Genomic DNA, 15,239 nt, shown 5'->3' with positions numbered 1-15,239 from the left:
AACAAAGCACTGATCTACACTACCTGTTGCACATAGTGTCCTTGCACAGAGCCCATACTAACTGCTGGTCCAGATGGCTTCCCGCTTGGGCTGGCAGAGCTAGGCCTGGAAATCGAAGAGTCGACAATATTCATGGAGTAAATTCTACAATGGAATGAGAACCTTATTCACGTGTGAAAGGAAAAAAAAAAAACCCAAAACCACAGCAGAAAGCAGCAGTAGCCGAGGCACAGGTGTGTGCTGTGCAGACCAGTGAGCTCCCCAGCCCAAAAGACAACACATGGATCCCAAAAGGCTCAATGAGCTAAAGGTTTGGTATATCCAGACATTAGCACCTCTAGCACTGAAAGGACCATGCTGAAAATTAAAATGTTTATTGAGTGACCCCTAAACTTTCCACCTTAACAAGGAACACACAAAAGCACACTCTGTAAACAAATAACTTTATGCATCTCCAACAAGCACAAATGGCCAAGTCAGATACACACCGGCTTACACCCAAACATGATCATGGATTTTGATACAAGTATTTGGACTACAGTAAGCACATTCTACATGCAAATCTAGTACAGGGATGAGGCATGCACCACGTCACAGCAAATGGGGAACACTATTTCTTCCCCATTCTGACTACAGAGGCTAAGTTCTGTAAACATTTTACCTGTACGTATGCGGTGATGGTACAGACCCTCCAGAGGACATATTCTGTTTACCATCGGAGAAATGAAACCCTTTCATTTCCATTTGGGAGGACTACAGAGGAAAAATGAGAGAGAGTATCACCTTTGCATTCACAAATCACCCATTACTTCATATTAACACTTAAGCCAAATCTTTGCCCTTCTACCCGCTGTGCCCATTAAAAGAAGAAACATTTCTCAGGTGAAGAAACCAAGGCTTGTAAGTCAAGTAATCAATCAACAAGCCAGCAGCACAAGCAAATACAGAACCTGGAAGTTAACTGCTGTGCTCTCTCTCCCCTATAATAGACAAACGTATGATACGAATCCATCAAACCAGACATGACATTAATATACCTACTCAAATGGACAAGCTTCACAAGAGTGTGAAATATCTGGGCAGTATTCCAGCTGTGTCTGGAGCTCACCACCCCTCAAGCATTCTGGGGAAACCTGTGTAAACATGTGATAAAACTGGAGTCTCCAAACTGGATCAAGGCGGGATGTGGCTCCCTGGAAACAGAATGATGACCAGCAGCAAAACCTGAAAACTTCCGGCCTGCACTTTGGAGATGGGTGGGGAAAAGGGCCTCTTCAATTTAACACCAACTCCTTGGCTTTGATATTTAAGGATCCCAAACAAGCCAGTCTCCCCTTTGACGAGCAAGATCAAGGAGCAAAACTTCAGTGCAGGAGGGTTTAACGAATGCCAAGGTGAGCACGCAGGAGTTAATCCTTACCTCCCTGCTGGTAGCAAGGACAGAGGGCTGGGATCCAGGAGGGAGGATTCTCCGGGGAGCTCCTACAGGCAGGTTTTGCCCCTGAGGGAGCTGGATGGACTGTGGTAGAATCAGGGGCTGCTGGCCAGAGCCGTAGCGGGGCAGAGGAAGCTGGGAGCCAGGCACAGGCATCGTTAGCTGTGTGATAAGGACACGTAATTACTTAACGGTGGTAACAGTCTTGTATTTGACATGCCGTCACCTGAAAACACAGCACTGCTAAAAGGAAGCTCACAAACAGTGCATTCTGGCACAGAATAAATGCAAAACAGTGGAACAGAGGGACTTACACACTGAAATACAACTTCTGGTAGTGTGGCCAACTCTGGGCTTGTAACATGGCATCGGTTTAACATAACTGCACTCAGACACGGGGCTTTCGTCCTTGCCTAGAACCTTCATCCAGTTCTTCAGTCTTCCTCACGGTTGCTGCATGGGTGTGTTTTCTCCTGATAGGACAGCACTGGCAGCTCAGTGTAAGGTGTTTTGTTTGCAGCTTTGATGCCCAAAACAGAAAGCTGGCTACACTTCCATGCCAAAGCATTTTGGGGACTGGACCTCTAGATGGTGACCTCAGCTCTGTATTCTGCAATGAGCTTCAAAGTGGTGATGGTAATAGTTAAGAGTAATTTAAAAAAATGCAGCTCAGGACTCAAGAGCTTCCTGTTCCCTCTGATTCATCTGGCAGTTCTCACAATTGCTGGTTTGGTAGGTTCTGTGACACTTTGCAATAAATAAAAAAGGTAAATCTAAAGCTGGCAAAAGAGACCAGGTTACTAGCCTATGATGGATAAAGCATTTCTTCAAATATTTAGTTTGCTAGTATACTCTGTATTTTCCCCATCTAAGTTACTTTCAGGATTAACTCTTTACGTTAGAACATAAAAAACCCTCTTTAAACAAAAAAGAAACCTTAACATGTTGCATGAAATAAATGTAAGATGAGTTTAATAAAATTATCAAACTTCTCCAGAGAATCAGAACATATGTCTACAAACATGCTGACAGGAGGATTCAGTGTCTTCATCTGAACCATGCTTGACAAAAACTTTTTCACACAATGAAATTCTTGATAAGATGCCACCAAACAGATCAGCAGAAGTTGTAAATAAGATACGGATAACAAATGCATTGATAAGATAGATAAGCTTTTAATAAAAGGTACTAGTTACTCTGGAATCCGAGCTAAATCTGGAAACAACTGGGGTTTGGCTCTCTGAAGAGGTACTTTTAAGACAATTATTGCATTATGGCCCCCTATGCATGAAGCACTGCAAGGTCTGGTCTGCGTGAAACGTCTATATTGCGGGTGAGGACTTCCAAGTTACAAAATGACATTTCAGCAGGGACAGGCAAGTAATCAGCAAGAATCTCATTAAATGAGGTGCTGTATGTCTGAAACAATGGTTCACAGAACAGAGTCTCTTGGGGAAACCTTTTGCCTCTTTACAAAGAGCTTAGTTCACACAAGTACATGACTCAGCACAAATATTAGTTTTAACTCAGCCTCAGAAACAAGTGGCTGTGAAAAAGCCTGTACAAGGGCTGGCAAGCGCTGCTCCTGACCTGCGTAAGCTGAGAGTCCATCATCTGGGACGCTCCCATACCAGCCGCCTGGTTTATCTGGCCTTCATAAACCAGTGTCTGGCTGCCATTCATGGGCTGGTAGGGGGACCCAGACTGGGTTTTCACCACCTCCAAGGGCTGCATGCCTGGGAAGGCGGAATATGGAGGCTTCAGAGCAGTGCCTCCCGTCAGGACCATGGTGCTGGGCTGAGACAGACTGGGGTGCATATACACCTGAGACCTGGAAAGAAAAACAGGCTCAAGTCATTATGCAGAAAACCTTTGGAGCATATACACACAGCCCCTGCCAAACTCTATCAGGCCTGCAAACAGCAAGTGGTTCTCTCAGACTCTGCTAAACTGACAGCTTAGAAAGGAGCTGTGATACCACTTTCCATTTTAGTTACAGGTTGGCTTTTTTTTTTTTGCTTCCACTTTTAAGCCTTTACAACCGTGACCTTGTGTTGCAGGAATATTCAACAGAACGATATCGTGTCCTATCCAAAGTTTATGTTTCAATATCGTGCACAATAAGCTCTGGAATAGTGGTAAGGGAGGAGTCAGGTTACCAAAAACCTGCAGCAGTTTTGCAAAGCATAAAAGAATCAGCAGTTAAAGATTCAAACAGCTCTAGCAAAAAAAAAAGGGGTTTAAGCCTCAGTGCCCAGGGTTTTTGAGGCCCTTGGGAAGGAAACAACATGTCAGCAAAGGGGAAAGAGAAGACAAGTGTGGAGTATCTGATCAATGTACATAACCATCAGGAACATAAGACATCAAGCCACAAGGAAAACAAAAACTGGAAGCAGTTACCTGAAGGGCTGTATGGAGCTGTACATCTCCTGGGACTGGGAAACAGGCAGACCACCCCTAAGCCCAAGCTGAGCTTGGGCCTGTAAGGATGTGTGGAGGGAAATGGGAATCTGTTGAGCAGCAGCAGCCTGCAGAAGAAATTAAGATGACTGAGAGGTAACAAAAACAGCCAGAAACTCTCCCAGGCTGTTAGAAATCCACCAGTTGCCTCCGTCAGTCAATGTGCCATGACAATGACCTACATTGCACCTTCACCCAGCCCTTGCATCGTTTCACAGAACAGCAGCACACTGGTAGGGGAAGACACTGCACAGGTACCCAAGAGACTGATGCCTGCAAGAGGTATTTGTGGACACGAGGGAACCAATGTGCTCCAGACATGGAACAGGCACTGACAGTCCCAGCTCTCACTTGCCTGCACTCTTACCTCTAAGGGGCTCTCCCCAGCCCTATCAACACCCTGTTTACTAAGGCTAGTGACACTGCTCATCAGTATTGACTGGGGGTGGAATTTACTGAAAGTCACTTTACTTTACACAGACTCCTTTGCATCTGCTTCAGTTAAACCTGGTTCAAACGCACTGGTACAAAACAGGGAAAAACCCCTCAATTCTCTCCCTTCTATTTCACTAACTTGTGACACTCACTGGGAAGCAGCATTCAAGGAACTGAACTGGAGCCACATCTAAGCTCCTTCGGGCTATCAGAGAGATAAATGACTCCCTGACTCTTAAATACCACCCTGAAGACTCATTGGGAAACCACTAGCTAGTTGTATTTCTCCTTTACCTGTTGGTAGCTTTGCTGCTGAGGTATCGTCTGAGGGACCAGGCGGGGCTGACTTGCAAACACATGGCCATCCAGATAGAGGGGTGGAATATGGTTACCTAAACATCAGAGAAGGCAGGCTATAAATTCAAGGTACAAGGGACATACAGGCACAGTACACTGCAAAGATCTGCATCTCTCTTCCAACATCTCAGCAAGTTAACACCAGAGTAACCACGCAGAAGAACCTATAAAGCCCCTAAGTGCACATATCAAAGCCAGCAGCCCACTTAGAGCAGCAGGCTTGCTGAGAATTAATCACACCTTTCTGTAAGAGGCTAAATGTAAACCCAGGTTTCCCACCTCCACAAAAAAAAGCCAGAGACACTAAAAGACCTTCCAGCCTCCTGGAGTTTAGTGAACCATAAGCAAATTGTTATTATGTACAAAGAGCAGAAGCTGCTCAGAACCTGTGACTTCCAACAGCAAAATCAGCAGAAGAACAGTTGATACTGGGACTGTTCAAGTCTCTCAGCCAAGGGTTTCTTCACTTCCCTTCTATTCTATTGAGCACACAGTGAAGGGTAAGCAGGATCTATTGAAAGACATCACAGAGACTTGCCACTACACCAAAAAGTCGTCCTTGGTCTAAGTTTATACCAGCAACACACAGGTAACATTCTCCAGAGTGAGAAGACAGTCCCTCTTTCTGTCTTGCCTGAATCATTAAGAAACTGTTAAATACCAGCCTGCCAGTTACTTTCACATGGAAGCTGTTCTCACCATGCTCTAGTTTACTAAAAATCTGAGGATGATTTCTATATACCAACCAGACAACACAAATACTGCTGCTGCAGTGTGCAGGTACCTGGGATAGACGCAGAAGGTGCTACAGACGCCACAGGCATAGGAGGCATAGAAACTCCACCAAAAGAGCTGTAGCTGACACCATTGGAAGCTCCAACGCTGGAAGGAGGCTGGATGCCAGAGCCTGCACCTCCGGGGGAGTTCTGTTCTGGTAAACTAGGAGAGTTTTCCCAAGCTTTACGAGCAGATTCCATCTATGGAAATGAAGGACAATAACTACAGACAGTTCAAATGGGGATGACAATACTGATGCCTAAAGTTGCTCATCTGGGACCTATTAGTTCAAATTCAATCTAGTCTAGTTAGAGCAGACAGCAGCAGTTCTCAGGTCTAGGAGTTTCACACCAATTCCCCACAGGCAAGCATCCTTTACAAACACTCAGTCCCCCTTGGTATTTGCTTGGGTTTGAGATGGTGGTGTTTTCTGTTTTGGTTAATTTGGGGTTTTGTTGTCATTGCTGCTGTCTGTATATTTGGGGTTTTTTTTGTTGGTGTTTTCCTTCTTTAAACCAGAACCTAGGATCCCCAACCAACCATCTTACTCAGCTACTGAAACAGTGGGAAAGCTCTCTTGCACTTGTCCTAAACATCAGTGAAGACTTCAGCATACAGGACTGTTGAAATACATGCCTTTCCACCCATGCCAAGTAGCATATATATGCACCACTTTTACAGAAGCTAATTAAAGATTTAGCAGTACCTAACAAAACACCCTGGGAAGGATCTCTCCATCCTCATGTTCTGGCCATGGAGACACAATATCCACACCAAAGACAAATACATGTGCCAGCTTGCTTACCTTAAGAGTAAGGTCTGCAGTGGGGAAGGACATGGGGTTCAGGCCAATGCACCGCTGGAGGTGATGATCTCTTCGCAGAATGGGAATGGACTGCGTTAACCCTGCCTGAGGGGAGATTCGTAAAAGGTGAATACTTTACAAACTCTTAGGAGAATGTCATGAGCTACCAAGGCTTGACAGAGCCTCAGCTGGCAGCTCTAGTAACTGCACCTCAAAGGAATCAACCCTCAGTGGTACTAGAGACACTGAGCCATGATCCATTCTGCTGCTGAAATAAATGAAGCTTTGGGGATGTGCAATGACACCCTCTGTGTTGAATTACACCGGCTTCCACCTAAGCAGCAATTTGACCCAGTAATTTCAATTTGCAGAAGAGTTCCCCCTCCTGTCCCATATTTGGAACCTACCTAAATTTCAGACAAAACCTACTTCTGTAAGAGCTCTACTGAAAAGAAACACCCTTTAAGAAAAACCGCCAAAATCAAACAGCCTACAAACTTGAAGACATTTCAAAAGCAGCTTTGCGCATTTCTCACATTGATGTCCAGAGCTGAGCTACAAGCTGGACTTTCAGCATGCTCACTCTTTCACACATAATGATGAAATACCCAGATAGCAGGAATAAGCTAGGAAACCTCTAGAAGGGCCTGACTAACAAGTTACAGTTCTCTGCCTTACTGTGGCCGATGAGACCTTCTAAGTAGAACCATGATCTCTGAGATCTGCAATACCTCTTGCTTTACACAGGTCACTGAATGATAATGGAGCTGCTCCCTATGTCACTTCTGAGCTAGTGATGTTCATTTCATTAAGGCACCTCGAGGGCACAGATTTACATTATGTGATTTAGTCACATGTGCTGCCTATGCATAAAGAGTGAAGTCAACTGCAAATAAATATGCTTGCTTTCTTTGGAAGCATCTGAGGTTTAACTAAGGAGCACCTCAATGCCAAAAGAAGAAAGAAATACTTACATTACTGGCCAAGGCATCCTGCAGTTTGGCAACAGGGTTAGCTGCAGTGCCAGAGGCAGAACCAGGTGGCAAGCTGAAGTCAGAGTCCTGAAAAATCAAGATACACAAAATTCAAATCCAGGGCCAAGGGTCACCCATTTGCTTCCCATGGTTAATGCCTTTAGCCTGAATCATGACACTAGAAACTAAAGATTGTCCTCCAGTAAGCCTTGCTGAAGAGAACAAAAAGACACTTGTCAGCACTCAGCAGCAGGCAACCCCCAGAGGCACACAAAGGCTTAGATGGCCATAGTTTTGTCCCTCACTTCTGCTACCACCCCAGCAGGTCCTTGGGAAAATATTTCCAAAAAGCATATTAAGCATTGAGTACCTGGTTTGTGTCAGTAATGAAATCTAAGGCAAATCTACAGCTGGAAGACTCCTCTAAATAATCTTTCTGCCTCAAATCAGCTTTCATATCTCAACAAGCTCAAATCACCAAGAAGATAAAATTAAATTCAATCCTCACTTTAGGATTTACTCCAAATTCAATGGGTGGCACAGGAAGTACAGAATCCACGTGAATTTCCACCCCGTTAACAGGGGGAATATTCCCTTCCAGCCGTTCCGTTCCCTCCGAACCCTTTCTGTTTTTCAGGGAGCGTTCGTTGCCGATTGGTCCAGGCTTGTGTTCCTTGTTCTGTCCTGAGCCTTGATCTGAATCCTTAACAGGAAAGCAGAGAGGCTGAGACACAAAGACTGAATAACCCAATCTCAAGCCTTAAAAATGCTATCAAGAACAACACAACCACTTCACAAGAACTCTCACTATGTGGTCTGGCTCAGCTGCAAATCCAGATTACCTTTTTATCAGATTGCTTCTGCACTTGCTCCTTCTGGCAGTCAGGCTTTGGGTCCACCAGGCCAGCCCCATTCATCTCCTCTGGTTTGAGGGTGCCATATGGAGAACTGCGCTGAGAGGAGGTAGCGGAGGATTCCCGAGACTCCGCACTCAAGTCAATGCCACTATCCCCCTGGCTGCCTTTAAAACCCTGCTATGCAAAGCACGAAATGTGTTAAAGCCCTGGACTCCGACCCAGCTCCGCAAAGGAGTAAAAAAATCCCAGAAAATAGCAAGATCATGTCCCATTTCAAATCGTATTCTTGTTTAACTGCAAAGGAGTTTGGCCTGACCTGCAGCATCCCTTGGCTGCTGCTTCAGCTCTACACAGCCCTGAGACAATACACCAACCGGATCATGGCTTTAGAATAAGGAAAACATGTCCCACATAGCAACTAGGCTGAGATTGCCAAACGCATTTCACTTGTGACCCAAACCAGATTTAAACTCTGGTGTCCAGAGGTGAAGCATTCAGGAACCTCCCTGCGTTAAGGCTACAGCTACACACCACTCACAGCATGAGGCACACGAACATGAGCTATGGGATTCCACCATCCTCATTCTGCATCCAGTTAGGAACATAATGCTGGAATTGCTCTACCAGACAGTTACTCCAGATTTATATCCACACGTAACACCAACCTCTAGGTCAAGATTTGAGTGGCATCAAGCTCAAATCAGAACCGCAAAGAGACAGTTTAAAACTGCACAAGCAGAGGTGAGAGTTGCTAAGCACAGATGGAGTAATGAGAAGCATAAGCCACTTATGGTAATATTTTATATACGCAATACCTGGATGGCACATTAGGTGCCACTTACCTCAGTGGTGCTAGATTCTGTACCATTAAAGGTATTTACAGGCTTGCTCCAGGAATCACTACCAGGAGACTGAACAGAAAGACCTAGAAGAGAACAGAGGGCAGGTTCAGCTGCTTGCAACACAACTGGGAACACAACTTGTACATCACCCATGTTACACTATTAACTTTCCATTTCTAGACATGAGATGGGATATTTTCACCACATCAGAAAGCCAGTGTTGCCCAATCAGTTGAGACATGATGCAGCACAGAAAATACAAGGAGAATACAGGTAGCGAACAGAGAAGAGATCTCTTCGGGAACATAAAAACAACAGGAGAAAGGGCAGAGACAGAAACAAGGGAGGCACTAGTTATTCAGTGCTGGAGGATGAGAAAACAGAGGAAGGCAAAATAAGAAAACTGCTGAAGTAGATCCAGCCCAACGGACTAGAAAATGCTATATAGCAAGATCTTGACGTTACACATTGACTCAAGAAATAGATAAGGAGACTGATATGGTTAACGACAAGGAGAGTTGGAATAGTACAGCTTTGAACAGATGTTTCTCCAGATGTCCAGCTCCCCTCACAGTTCCAGCATCAGGCAAGAGAAAGCTGCTTCCTCATCAGCACGGACACCCCTCCTGCACACACCGGAGTACTCCCCAGCTCTGGGAAACACGTCGAAACAAACAGACCCAAACTCACCTGGGCTGTTGCTCTCCCAGATCTCTGTGCCCAGGCTGTTTCCAGGAACCGTTACATCACTTTGCTCCAAGCACAGGCTGTTCTGCTTCTTAGCAAACCGAGGAGGAATTCGAGACTGGAGGACACGGGCTTTAGCTGGTGCCTGAGAGAGAAAAAGCACGGGCCATAAGACCTGTCACAGCACTGGGCTAACCCAGTGCTCCTGGCAAGTTCAAACCCCAACGTGAAAAGCTTCCAACTCATGTAAGTGAACCATACAAAGTCATTTTGAACCCCTCCCTCATTATTCTCTCTGCGACTGTAAGACTTTTCCCTACTGCACATTCACATGTTCTCTTCAGCTTAAATTTTAAAAATGCCAAGCAACCAGGCTTTCATAACTTTGCTTGCAAGACTCTGAACCTACCATGAGCCCTTCTGGTCAGGAAGCACTTCCCAATTATGCTTTTTATTTGCATTTAGTCCTTCAGATTTCACTAAGTCTCCTTTAATGTCAAAATATTCTCTCATCTCCCTAGAATTTGCAGTCTTCCAGAATGTGTAGACAAATGCACCCCTCCTAAACGTCACTTAGCTAAGATATCCACACTGCTGTCTTAAATCTTCCCTTGTAAGTCAACTCCATCCTATTATGAACACAAAACTGTCAGAGTTTCTTCCAGTTAGTTTCTTTCTGGTCAGATGCCCAGACACAAACAGGACATCTCCAGCAATGAAGTTACCACATCGTGCTCCAGCAATAACACATGGTTGACACAGCAAGAGTGCAGAGATCCTCCACGGCTCACTGCTGCGCCATATCCCACCAACTCCAGCCACTTCAGAAAACCCTCCTTCACTCACAAGTAACAATTCTGCCAGATTACATGTTTTTCTGCTCATCCAAACACTTTTTGTGGCCCTGTCTTTCTGACTGTAGTCCAAACAATTTATCAGGTTAAGCTTCTTCTGCCTTCCATTCCTCACCTGAGCAGCCTGCTCCTTCTTCCTTCGCTCCTCTTCCAGCAAACGACGCTGCTTTTTAGTAAGAACCTCGATGAAGCCTTCACCTGTCATAGAACCTACTTCATTCTCTTCTGCTGTGTTTGACACTCGATTATCGATGATGGTACCTGAACAGAGCATATACAGGGAAGAAACTGTTCACGTGTGTATGCACATAAAGATTTATATTGGCAATAATTTAAAAGAGTGTCACATCTGGCTGAAAGTTTAAGTTTAAAATATAAAAACATCTTCTTTTTCTTCCATGTTTTTCCTGTTTAAATACACTGAAATTCCTTGTGTGTGTAAACAGACGGAAAGTAATCTAACCTGATATTTAGCATCACACTGGATTGAGTTAACATGGCTTGTAGTCAGCCACAATGTGTTGTGCCTTTAAAGAAACAAATCCACTAAGACACTCACTTCCATAACTCAGCTCAAACTGTGACAGGGCCTCTCCCTTCTCGTTTGCTCTTTGCACAGTGGATTTGGGCTCCTTCTCTGGCTTCTTCCCTGGCCCCTCAGCACCCTCTGAGTTGGTGTGGGAAGCCCTATCCAAGCTGTAAATGGAGTGGCTGCTCCCACCACTGGCGTTGCCCAGGCCCCCTCCTTCTTCTGGAGACCTACAAAGAAAGAAAGGAAAGGAATTAGATTTGTCACTAGAAGATGAGTGAAAGTAGCATGAAGAAAACATATGGGCTGTATTTTCTTTGCCAGGTTTCTAATTGCACCTCAGCCTCCCCCAGCCTTTACTCAACTGAAGCAGACACAAAATTCTGAGTGTACAACCCATTACAAGGATGTTATTGGAAACAGAACAGTTCTTGCACTTAGGAGTCAATCAACCTATTGCCCCTGCAACAAAGCCAATGTTCTCGCTTGTGCCCAGAAGGAGGGCTCTGTGCTTCTGCATAGCACCTCCTGCCCTCCTAGGACACTGTTCTAACAGCTCCTCTAGTCCTCTTCAAAATTACCACATTTGTTTTGGCAAGCACCAGGTGAAGGGAAGGGAGATGGGGAGAAGTTGATACCGTTGAGAAAAAAAATAAAGATAGTATTTCCATTTTGTTTCACACAGATTTTTTGGGGGGCCCTTTGACCACCACCCCACTACATCATTCCCCAGCACTCAACATGCAAAAGAGACAAGTTCAGGAGGGGGAGCTAAAAAGCTTCCCCTTTCCCTTTATTTCCCTTTCTACCTGCATGCATCTTTCCAGACATCAGCTCTCATCTCCCTTATTTCCATATAAAGTACTATTATGTTACTACATCCAGGAACTGGGGGACATGAGTCATAAGAGGAGAGAAAAAAAGAACAAGCTGCCTATTTATCAGTGCTTAAACTCAATATAATGCAGCTGCAACAGTGCTGGAAGTCACCTGCACTAGACAGAAACACAGCCAACAGCTTCTCACCCACAGTCCAGCCTTTCTCCACTCCTCCAGTATCTCCGTATCAGATGACAAATATCTGTACATCAGAACGTTACTTTACCTTTTGCTTTTTATGAGTGTCCCGTTCTGCTGGCTCTCGTATCTGGAGGCTGCTCCTACCCCGGTCCTGACAGACTGCTCTGCAAACCCTGCTGGCTCGGCCTTGCGGCTCTGCCTGTCAACAAGTGGCCTTTGGCTTGAGAAACTCCTCTTCGCCAGCTCCCTCTTCTCTCCCAAGCTCCCGAGCCCACCCTCCAGCTGCCCTTCGCTCTCAGAAACTCCGTCTCTCCTCTCCCGCCGCTCGCTGAAGTCGCTGCTCTCAGATGCCGTCTCCCACTCCTCGTTGGCATGGTCTGAGGAGTTCTGGTAGGACAGCTCAGGAGAGCGTCTGCCTGAGATGCTGCTCTTCTCTGTCGTGGTCAGCTTGGGTCTTCCAGGCCACTGGCCGGGCAGCAGGTTGGGGCCTCCTTCCTCAGGGTTCCACTGGCCAACCGATTCCCGCTCTTGTCGGAGGCGCCGGAACCGTGGAGGCTTGTCCTGGCGAGGGGGACGTCGCCTCCTGAACGGCCTGTTCTCTATGTTCTCCTGATCTGCTGAGTAATCCTCCTGGAAAAAGTGCCTTTTGTCATCCAGATGACTCTCGTCAAAAACCCGGCTGGAGAAGGAATCCATGTGTTTGTAAGAATCCTGAATGTAGTCCCTGTCAGACTGCTGCCTGCTCCCAAAGGCATCCGATGGAGAAGTGTGGTTGTACTCCTGCCACCCCGCTCCTCCGCTCCTGCCCTGCCACTGGGTGGGCTCCTTCCCCATGAAACCCCTTCGCCCGTAGCCAGAGTTGCTCAGTCTTGGCGGCAGCGATCTCCCAAAAGCTCTCGGAGCCCTCATCTTAGGATCCAGACTAGTGTGATCATCTGAATAGATTTTGTTGGACCTCCAAGACTCTTTAAAGTCTCCCTTTTTCAAATCGCTGTCCTCCCTGTCCAGCATAGAGCCTTCATTGCTGTTTTCCGAGCCCCTCTGCCGACGACGTTTGGGGAGCTCCTCGTATTCTGATCCTTCACTGTGCGTTTCGCTTGCGATCCGGCGCCTCGGCTTGCCTCTGGGGAAGTCCTCTGGCTGGTTGAACTCCCGAAGCCCTCGTCCCCGGCTGCTCCGCTGGTTGTTATAGACTCCCCGGCTGCCCACAACAGTGCCTCGGCCTCTGAAAGTGAACTCTCTGAAGCCTCTGCCTCGCCCACGCCCTTGACCTCTCCCACCAAAGGCTTGTTCCTCGTCAATGAAGATCCAGTTGTTTCTTTTCGTGGGAGGTAGATCACCGGACTCTCTGGATATCTTGTTCTCCCAGGTTCTTTCTGGCTTTTCTTCCTCCTCCTCTTCTTCCTCTTCCTCTTGAGATTTCTCAGCCTCTCGGGCAAGGCTGGCTTGGGAAGAACCTTTGTCATCCAGCAGGTAGCGCGTCGAATTCAGTAAGGCTGCAGAATCATCTGACTCATTTTCTACTTTCTGAACAGCCGCCTTCTCCTTCTGTGGGCGCGAGGTGTCCTCTCCTTCCAGTTTAACCTTTTCCATCTCCTTCTCCTTCTCTTCCACCTTCAGGGCTTTCAGGACTGGTTTTTTAATCGGGCCTGATCGCCGCGTCCTCCCCATTTGCTCCTGGTGCTGACCGCTGGTGTTTCGGTTCTCAGGAGCCCACTCTGCTGTCTCTTCAGTGGGCTGTTTGGTATTAGCTCCGTCTTTCTTCCACGGGTCAGCACTGAAGGACTGCTCAGCCCTGGGCACCTCTTCAGCAACCTCCGCTGCAGTCTCTGCAGGTTTCTGATGGTGGCTGATATCCCAACCGTTATATTCAGGCTTCTTCTCCACTTGGATAAAATCAGGCTCCAGGGGTGAACACCTCAAGTTTGCAGGGCGGTTGGCAGAAGAACAGGTTTCCTGCGCAGTCTCCTGATGCTGAAACAAGAGGTCTTGGCCTATCCTCTGAGAAGACAGGCAACTGTCAAAGTCTGCTTGGGCCTTCTTGTCAAAAGCATTCAAGTACTCCTCCCCTCTCTCCTCAAAGAGATCTCTCTGGGTGCTCAGACTCTCCGGTCTTCCAGGAGAAGCAGGGTAACCGTCATTCCTGAGAAGGAAACAAACAACAAACAAAAGAAAGTCAGCTAAGGCAGAGCACAGCACATCTCCAAGGGCCCAGGCTGGGCACAAGAGATGGAAACAAATAAATAAATTTGGGTTTGATATAAATCATGAGGCAATGAGCCTATAAATACCTGAAGCCTGCTCTGGCCCCAGGCTGTACCGCCTGGTTTCTCAAGTCAACGGATGACAAAAGAAAGGAGTTCCTATGACGGGCAGCAAACTTAAGAAACAAAAATGGATATTCAGCCTCCAACATACATGGAGATCTGAAAACAATGAAATGGTTTCAGAAAGCCCCAAATAACTAGGAGACAAACTACAAAGTCTCAGAAAACTGACTCATTGTTTTCTCTACCCACCCTTGTAGGTGACAAGTGCCTCTCTCCTACTGAACAGGCTCCAAGCTGGTCAGCCTGAACTGGCATCATATAGAAAAACCGTGAATAGCTCAGCCTATAAGCACCTCCGTGGCATGAACACTCAACAGTGTATGTGTGCTACCAGGTCAGTACCTTGCCATGTTCAGAGATAGCTTTTGGGTCAAGTTTATACTTGTTTTTCAACAGGAGATGACTTATGGTGGCACCTCCCATCACAGTGGAGCTCTGCGCTCACCTGGCATGCAGCCCCTCCGTGGTCATGTTGTCAGCCTGTTTTTGATGTGACAGGGAGTACCCTTTGCTCTGCAGAGACGTGTAGCTCTCCTGGCCCCACACCGGCATAGGATCCAAGGGAGAAGTTTTCCTTTCCGTCTGCCCTGCCTGACAGTTCTGATCTTCGGACCGACAGCTGCTCCCACCGATGGAGTCCTGCTGCATCATGGGCTTCATAATTCCTGGTCATGACAAAGTTCATACCATTAACACTAGGATCTCACAGCCAAGAAGAATTAACAATCTACAGCTAATGTGACTCCCCTTCCTTCCAGGGCAGCAGGTGACTGCAGCCACAGAAACCTTTCTGATAGATGGGAGACTGTGCTTGAGAAACACACAGCTGGGATATACACCTGGAGTGACAGAGAAGGTGACACAGCTTCAAGAGCCC

General features: G+C 46.5%; 1 protein-coding gene across 13 annotated transcripts in view; it reads right to left on the bottom strand.

Annotated features, from left to right (window-relative positions):
- PRRC2B (proline rich coiled-coil 2B) overlaps positions 1-15,239 on the bottom strand; it is a 44,939-nt gene that overhangs the window by 4,904 nt on the left and 24,796 nt on the right. For 4 of the 13 annotated variants that reach the window (XR_013923002.1, XR_013923003.1, XM_080355821.1 and 1 more), the window contains exons 15-31: positions 14,808-15,027; positions 12,118-14,175; positions 11,043-11,242; positions 10,599-10,744; positions 9,633-9,774; positions 8,943-9,025; positions 8,086-8,274; positions 7,752-7,967; positions 7,244-7,330; positions 6,270-6,374; positions 5,472-5,664; positions 4,625-4,722; positions 3,836-3,963; positions 3,026-3,266; positions 1,421-1,597; positions 662-753; positions 24-144 (exon numbers count right to left, since the gene is read on the bottom strand). Coding sequence is in view for 10 of the 13 variants with exons in the window: in XM_080355821.1 (XP_080211947.1) it covers positions 24-144; positions 662-753; positions 1,421-1,597; positions 3,026-3,266; positions 3,836-3,963; positions 4,625-4,722; positions 5,472-5,664; positions 6,270-6,374; positions 7,244-7,330; positions 7,752-7,967; positions 8,086-8,274; positions 8,943-9,025; positions 9,633-9,774; positions 10,599-10,744; positions 11,043-11,242; positions 12,118-14,175; positions 14,808-15,027 (4,496 nt within the window). In the remaining 3 variants the exon portion in view is untranslated. Of the gene's footprint in view, positions 1-23; positions 145-660; positions 754-1,037; positions 1,134-1,420; positions 1,598-1,658; positions 2,183-3,025; positions 3,267-3,835; positions 3,964-4,624; positions 4,723-5,471; positions 5,665-6,269; positions 6,375-7,243; positions 7,331-7,751; positions 7,968-8,085; positions 8,278-8,942; positions 9,026-9,632; positions 9,775-10,598; positions 10,745-11,042; positions 11,243-12,117; positions 14,176-14,807; positions 15,028-15,239 lie in introns of those variants that run through there. The other 9 variants (XR_013923004.1, XM_080355826.1, XM_080355830.1 and 6 more) reach the window with 9 other exon arrangements.

Source organism: Nesoenas mayeri (genome assembly GCF_963082525.1).
Source record: "Nesoenas mayeri genome assembly, chromosome: 18".
Classification (NCBI taxonomy): Eukaryota; Metazoa; Chordata; class Aves; order Columbiformes; family Columbidae; genus Nesoenas; species Nesoenas mayeri.
This window is presented reverse-complemented; position numbering and strand designations above follow the sequence as displayed.